This window comes from Salvelinus namaycush, chromosome 14, assembly GCF_016432855.1.
Source record: "Salvelinus namaycush isolate Seneca chromosome 14, SaNama_1.0, whole genome shotgun sequence".
In the NCBI taxonomy this organism is placed as follows: Eukaryota; Metazoa; Chordata; class Actinopteri; order Salmoniformes; family Salmonidae; genus Salvelinus; species Salvelinus namaycush.
Genome location: NC_052320.1, coordinates 36,557,785 through 36,565,849, shown reverse-complemented (window position 1 = coordinate 36,565,849; position 8,065 = coordinate 36,557,785). Strand labels below are relative to the sequence as shown.

At 42.7% G+C, this 8,065-nt stretch overlaps 1 protein-coding gene across 1 annotated transcript; it reads right to left on the bottom strand.

Annotated features, from left to right (window-relative positions):
- Positions 1 to 2,971: 2,971 nt before the first annotated feature.
- Positions 2,972 to 7,569, bottom strand: LOC120059470 (vesicle-associated membrane protein-associated protein B-like). Its single transcript, XM_039008543.1, has 6 exons — positions 7,320 to 7,569; positions 5,951 to 6,103; positions 5,693 to 5,796; positions 5,295 to 5,375; positions 4,850 to 5,026; positions 2,972 to 4,609 (listed from the first exon to the last, which is right to left on the bottom strand). Exons 1-6 carry the CDS (start codon positions 7,375 to 7,377, stop codon positions 4,445 to 4,447), a joined length of 738 nt encoding a protein of 245 aa, XP_038864471.1. The 5' UTR covers positions 7,378 to 7,569; the 3' UTR covers positions 2,972 to 4,444.
- Between the last annotated feature and the right edge of the window lie 496 nt (positions 7,570 to 8,065).

Here is an 8,065-nt window from a genome sequence, read left to right as displayed (position 1 = left end):
CCATGGCATTTCATTCATCCATCTTTAGCCATGTCTCGTTATGTCCACTGTAATTACTTAGACAGCTCTTTAACTCCTCACTGTTACTTCACTGCTTTTCACAGATAACCATTTTACCCTCAGTTCTATTTGACATTATACTGCATCTATCACATGCATCACGACTCTATTCAATTCTGTCTTTGTTCCCCATCCAAGGCGATAGAAAGGTCATTCCCAGTGTAACCCAGACACGGGCATTTACCACATAGCTTCTTTGCACAAATACACAGTTACAGTTTATGAAAATATTAACATGGGTATTTGCCTAAACATTGTTATGTTGACCTACACCATGACAATGGTTGATGAATGTATTTTTCGTTAGGAGTGTAGCTTAGGGAATTACAAGGTAATTAACTGCAGTAATTTTATGTAGGTGATGGGACGCAATATGTTTCAATTGCATCTATTGACGAGTTAGTCATTGGTTCAAGGTCAAAGGAAGTGTAGAGGGAAGAGGCAGGATTGTGATGAAAAGGGAGGAGTGCTGCTGGTTAAAGAGTTTCAGCCCAACATGAATGTCCCTTGATCTGACCACCGTTCAGTGCCATGCTCCTGAACATGAGAACACTGCCAATGACACAACAGAGAGCAGAAGGTAGGTGTCCTATGTAGCATGATGGACAAGTCTTCTCAATGATACTGAGCAAGATTTATAGGGTGGTTGGCCCATGAACTACACTGAGCATACCAAACAATATGAACACCTTCCTAATATTGAGTGGATTAAACAAGTGACATCAATAAGGGATCATAGCTTTCACCTGGTTAGTCTATGTCATGGAAAAAGCAATGTTTTGTATACGCGGTGCATACTTTGTTTTTTATCTATGGCCTGAATGATTGACGTAGCTTGCTATTCCTGGTGACTGGGTGAGGTCTGGGTTCATGGTCTGTGATGCTCTGTGGCACAACCATATCAGAATAGTTTATCCTGTCTCGTAGTGTGGGTATTGAACACAGAGACCTCCATACTTTAAGGTTTGATATATGATATACTATGCATTCAGATAGTATTCAGACAACTTCACTATTTCTACATTTTGTTACGTTACAGCCTTATTCTAAAATTGATGAGGAAAACATGTATTCAATCCATCTACACACAATACCCCATAATGGCGAAGCGAAAACAGGTTTTTAGACATTTTTGCTAAATTATAAAAAATGTAAAACATATTCCTTATTTACATAAGTATTCAGACCCTTTGCTATGAAACTCGAAATTGACCTCAGGTGCATCCTGTTTCCATTGATCATCCTTGATGTTTCTACAACTTGATTGGAGTCCACCTGTGGAAAATTCAATTGATTGGACAATTTGGAAAGGCACACATTTGTCTATATAAGGTCCCACAGTTGACAGTGAATGTCAAAGAAAAAACCAAGCCATGAGGTCGAAAGAATTGTCCGTAGAGCTCCAAGACAGGATTGTGTTGAGGCACAGATCTGGGGAAGGGTACCAAAAAGAATTCTCCAGCATTGAAGATCCAAGAACATAGTGGCCTCCATCATTCTTAAATGGAAGAAGTTTGTAACCAACAAGACTCTTCCTAGAGCTGGCCACCTGGCCAATCTGGACAGAAGGGCCTTGGTCAGGTAGGTGGCCAAGATCCCGATGGTCACTCTGACAGAGCTCCAGAGTTCCTCTGTGGAGATGGGAGAACCTTCCAGAAGGACAACCATCTCTGCAGCACTCCACCAACCAGGCCTTTATGGCAGAGTGACCAGACGGAAGCCTCTCCTCAGTAAAAGGCACAGGACAGCCCACTTGGAGTTTGCTTAAAGGCACCTAAAGGATTCTGACCATGAGAAACCAGATTCTCTGGTCTGATGAAACTAAGATCGAACTCTTTGGCCTGAATGCCAAGCGTCATGTCTGGAGGAAACCTGGCACCATCCCTACGGGAAGCATGGTGGTGGCAGCATCATGCTGTGGGGATGTTTTTCAGAGCCAGGGACTGGGAGACTAGTCAGGATCGAGGGAAAGATGAACGGAGCAAAGTACAGAGAGATCCTTGACGAAAACCTGATCCAGAGCACTCAGGACCTCAGACTGGGGTGAAGGTTCACCTTCCAACAGGACAACGACCCTAAGCACACAGCTAAGACAACGCAGTAGTGACTTTGGACAAGTCTCTGAATGTCCTTGAGTGTTCCAGCCAGAGCCCGGACTTGAACCCGATCAAACATCTCTGGCGCGACCTGAAAATAGCTGTGCAAAGATGCTCCCCATCCAACCTAACAGAGCTTGAGAGTAATTGCAGAGAAGAATGAGAGAAACTCCCCAAATACGGGTGTGCCAAGCTTGTAGCATCATACCCAAGAAGACTCGAGGCTGTAATTGCTGCTGAAGGTGCTTCAACAAAGTACTGAGTAAAGGGTCTGAATACTTATGTAAATGTGATATTTCAGTTGGTGGTATGGTGACTGAAAGTTTGGGAACCACTGCTCTAGTCTACCACTTTCCACCACTAGATGGTGACAAATCCATGTATGTCAGAATCTCACAGCCCTATCCCCATAAGAATGATAATTTAGTTCAAGCAATCCTTCATGGTTGAACGAGATGAAATCTGTCTGAAGGTGGAAGGATTATTATCAACAGGTTATAGAGGGAGGGTCCAACGTTCAGTAAATGCAGGGGCTTTGTGAAACCTTGGTCCTGTAGAATACAGCTGTGTTAGCAAGCGAATAAGGTATTACTAAAGGATTAAATACAATCTTTCGATCAACTAAATAGGGCATGCATGAAAGACTGTGTGGACACAGGCACGCTACACTCGAACACAAAATTTGTCCCAATAATAATGCAAAATACTGACTGGGGCCATTCCAAACTCCCAAAGGCTGTGCTTTACTTCTCAGCTTGGTTGTCCTTGCAGCATGAATAAGACTGAAGCAAATCAACTTTCCACCAAAAAACATGTTTGGGGTTTATGCATTTAATTCATTATTATGATGCTACACAATCCATTATTATGATGCTACACAATCCATTATATTTAGTTTATTTAATGTACATACAAAACTGTATCCAATTATTGTGGTTACATGTGATGGTCTGAAGCGCCAATGCAGTTAATGTAGTGTTCACAGCTCAATTTTCCATCCAGCCGTCCACAATCCAAGCCCCCCAGGCTACACAAAAAAAAGTGGTTTTAAATACAAACAGGACAGTTGGTTCTTTAGACAGCTAAGACAGTAGAAACCAAGCCAAGAGAGAAAACACCCCAACCGATACCTAGTTCCGAGATGGTCCCTTTTGAGAAGAGAGTCATATTTGCTGCTGTGTTTAAGACACGGGAAGAAAGAAAACTATTGAGGTCATTTCCATGCTATTTGTAGACACTATATGACAACTTGATTTGAATACAGTGCGTACAAATATCATTACAAAACAATTATGCCTTACGTGATACTCAAAAAAGAAAACTGAAGCAAAGCACAAGAACATAAAGTACTATCAAACTATATACATCGTTATGAGTCCAACCCCATCGTTATATGTTAGTGTACTGTATGTCAAAAATGGATGTTGCATATTTCTCTTACTCAGCTGCAATCAGCTGATACGGGACTTGGATCACTTCCAGGCTTCACTTAAGGTAAAGCCATTTGCTGTCATCTGGAAAAGCTGCATCCCTGTTGTTCTCTCGGAAGATGACAGCCGTTTCATACTGACCCTGAGGATATCACTCACATCCCAGGCCTTCGACCAAAACGACAAGTCGCTCATTCTGCACTTTCACCTCAGACACTGTCACTAAACGAGTGTGTGTAGAACTAATTCACTGCAGCACGGTGAGACGGTACATCTTCTGTGATATATTGAAAACCAATTACAAGTTTGATTATTGGAAATAAAAAGCAACCTACTGTATTGGAAAGGGGTCTCTTTGGGACAAAACGATGGTTAACATTTTATTTTCAGTTACCTCCTAAATCCATTTTCTGTTTTATAAAGGAATAATTTTGGATGACTGGATTTACATAATTACCCATTCATGCTAAAACTCAAAAGCAGCCTCGACTCACAACATACGGTGTCCTTCCCTTAAAAAAGCAATGATTAAAACATTCACACAACATCAGAACTGTCACGTTAATCCTGCAGTAGGAAAAGCCTTGGCCTTACTGGAACACATTGCTACGTATAGATCACAAAGTTGCCACTTCCCCACACAATAATTGGTACTGTATCTGTGCGAGTAGAAGTGGAAGGACTGAGAATAGAGTGATTTTAAAAAGGCAAGACGACTCTTGATTACCTTCTTCGCTTTATGTTAAAAAATGTCACTACTCAAATAAACGTGTGATGTTGCATTATGCAACAACAACAAAAAAGTATACATCCCGTTGTGGTTTTGTTCGGACCTCCGAGCACGCTGCCACTGGCTGTTTACAGGACCAATTTCCCGATGATGACTCCGATGACGAAGAACAGCACGCAGAGCGCCAGAACACGGGTACTTAGGCCCTCCTCCTTCGCCATGGCCTGGGAGGAAGAGGAGTGGGGGGAGGACACCATGGAGGTGACTTTCCTCTTCCGCAGACCATCGTCCTCCTTGGTAAAGGGGGAGGAGTCACAGGCCAAATGCCAGTCAAACAATATAGAACAGCTTTTTTTTTTTTTTTTTTTGCAATAACAGTGAAACAGCAGTTACTGATCTCAAATCAGTCAATTACCCATCTCAAATAAGAAACGAAAGGCGAGGCCTGTTAAGTAAGTCTGCATTGTTGCAGATACATGTATTGTGTGGAACAGAACTGAGTGTTGTGGGTCCTAGAGCCATTAGAGACTCACCCTGATCTGTTTGTTCTCTTCCCGTAACCTCTGGACCTCCATCTGCAGCCTCTTGCACTCCTCCGTGATCTTCTTCACCTCCCCGTCATCCAGGGAGGAGCTGGCCGACTTAGGGAGTGAGGAGAGCTCTGGCTTTACGGGGGCGGAGGACACATTTGTGTTGCTTTCACTGTCATGCTGTGGGGAGGAGTGGAGGAGACAGAACTATGCAGATGAATAACAGAATGGGGATGAGAAACACAACATACAAAAAAAAGGGGCAACGGCTGCTTCAGAGATGCAATGGAGATGACAATCATTCAGGATCTGTTTGTGAATGGAATGAAGGTGCTCTTTGTGAACGCATCTTACACTAAAATGAAATATATGAGGGAAGGAATATTAAGAAAAATACATGCAGTTGGATGTAGTGATATGATAAGATATAGTGACGTAGAGTACTTACAATTTTGTCATTCTCTAGCGGCAGCTCAAATGCACATCTCAACTTGGAGTCCATTAGCTCCTCTGGCTTTGCCTCTTTCCACTGCCGGTGGGAAGGATAGAATGAGAGAAAGAATGATAGAGAAAGAGAGCGAAAAAGAAGAGGGGAGGGCAGACGGAAAACTGAATCACAAGGTAACACCAAGATGACCACACCCAGCTTGGGACTCTATGACACTCATAAGACAAGCATATCTTGACAGCACATTTGTCCCACTTGCAACAACCTAAATAAGTAGAGGATTGAGACAGTAAGTACCAGTCCCTCTGAACTAAAATTGCAGTTTGAATGGACTTACTGTGATCATCAGATCATAATTAGTGACATTCAGATTGATTACATTCCATTTGGACACTTACCACCCCTTCCATGTCAGTCATGTCATACGGAGCAAGCACGGACTGCACCATGAATTTGTGTTTGCTCTTTTCGTTGGGATCATAGTCGAAAGGCTGTAGCATAACTGTAAAACAAAGCAGACAGATAAATGCCACTGAGCAACCCCTTAGCAACAGCACAACGTGTTACCTTACTTTGACCAGCTCAACATACTTTTAGTTCCTCTTTTTGAGATTTGTCAGCTACAATAATGTACAATCAAACAAAAAGACACCAACCAGATACATTGACGGAGGTGCCTGCGTCAATGATGCCACTGTTTGGACGGACACAGTATCGACGGGGCGCGGTCGTCTTGACTTTGAAACAGACATTTCTATCTGTTGGGTTGCCTAGCTTCAGGGTGGCCGTGACAACATCTGTAAATGGACCTTGAAAAGATGGAGAGAGAACAGACAATAGATATCAATACTAGCTAGCTGACTCCTCTATTATTATAGCGATCTTGGTTTTTTCCCAAAAAGTTGGGGAGAACCATTTTATTTAGATGACCCCACCTATTTTTTGTTATCGTTAGACTTATATCACTAGTTATAATCTATTTTTTTATGACTAATGATATAATTCTCAAAACCAATAATCAATGACAGTCCCTGTTCAATAATTCCATTAGAAGCGGTAAAACGGTCCACCTGATGTTACCATTCTGCTTGGACTCACTGATCCTGTGCCTAACAATTGTCAACAGTCACCTTTTTCTACGGCAGTATTTCTCAATCAATTCCTGGGGCTCCCCTAAGGGGTGCACATTTGTGTTTCAGCCCATCCATAACATATCTGATTCAACTCGAGATTCCCCAAAAAACACGACACTTTGAAAGAGCTACGACTGGAAGTGACTTTTTCGTAACCGGTTAGGGGAATGTACGCAGCAGGTTAGGATAATTAACGTAACAAGTTAGGATTATTAAGGTTAGGAAAAGGGTTAGGCTCAGCGAAAATGCGCCCAAACCTGCTACGAAGAGTCACTTCCGGGTCCTAGCTGTATCGAAGTGACGTGTTCTTAGGGAGTCCCGATTCAATTTATCGAGGCTGAGGGATTGTTGTGTGCTGGGCTGGAACAAAAATGCGCACGCTCAGGGTTAGCCCCAGGAATGGATTGAAAAACACTATTCTCTGTATCCATTCGGGTAGTTTTTTAATGGAAATTTCCCTAGTGTAGTCCTGACCTTATAGAAAGTATCTAGTTTGCTACCAACGTTAGACCTTTTTTCATTAGTAGCTATTGAAATAAGTATTTATTTATGCTGGCAACTGCTGACTCGCAAACCAGAGGTCGTGATTATGATAGTAACTGAATAGCATGCAACTGATATTGATTGAGGAAATGACCCGGGCCTGCTTTTTCGTTACAGGCTAAACTAGTAAATGACAGCTAGGCATTAGCCTGTTAGCATTGGTAGGTAGAAGACGTCGGTATGCAATGTCGCTTCACTTGTCACCACTCTAGAAACCAAATAGGAAATATGATACACCGTGTGCAGACCAATCTTTTCACAATGAAGTTAACACTATTGTTAATACATTATCTAGGAACGATGGTCAAATATTTGCAGACCAAACTATCAGGCCCTGCCCTAGTCTTACCTCTAAATGTCAGTTCGTGTGGTGGCTCAAGCTGGAGGACTTGTTCTTGTCTGGCCATGTCCCAGACGTTCGTAAGCCTTTCTGATATAAATTACCTGGACTATATGTCGCCGCTATTGTAAATGCTCCTGGATACGACCTGACTTCGGTAAGGTATAGCTGAGGATAAAAAAACTTGAACTGCCAACAACAGCTGAAGCTAAGCTAGCAAGCAGAGAGCAGGAAGGAAGGGCTCCGTGTGACGTCATGGGATGGGGCATGTCTGTGGAATGTCAGCGAAGATCTTTTCTATGAAGTTGTTACATTTTTGCAGGGTTATTTTTAAATGACCTGGACAAATGAAAGAGCAAACCGAACAGTCTCTGCTCTGATATGGCAACTATTTGAGAATGTAAAGTCAATTTCATTTAGAACAGGGGTGTCAAACTGATTTTGTCCCAAGGGCCGCACAGAAAATAGGAGGGTGCTACACTTCTGGTAGTGAACGATCCAGCCTACCTTCAAAGGAGGAGCTGTGAACGTCTAGTACGACGAGGTGCCTGATGAAGAGCTCCAACACAGGAGGTTGGTGGCACCTTAATTGGGGAAGACATTCTCGTGGTAATGGCTGGAGAGAAGTGATGCCATTCCATTTACTCCGTTCCATCCATTATTATGAGCCCTCCTCCCCTCAGCAGCCTCCTGTGACTGCTCCAGGGCCTATCTATCAGATGCACCATCAGTGCTCCCTCCGCTCAACATACCAC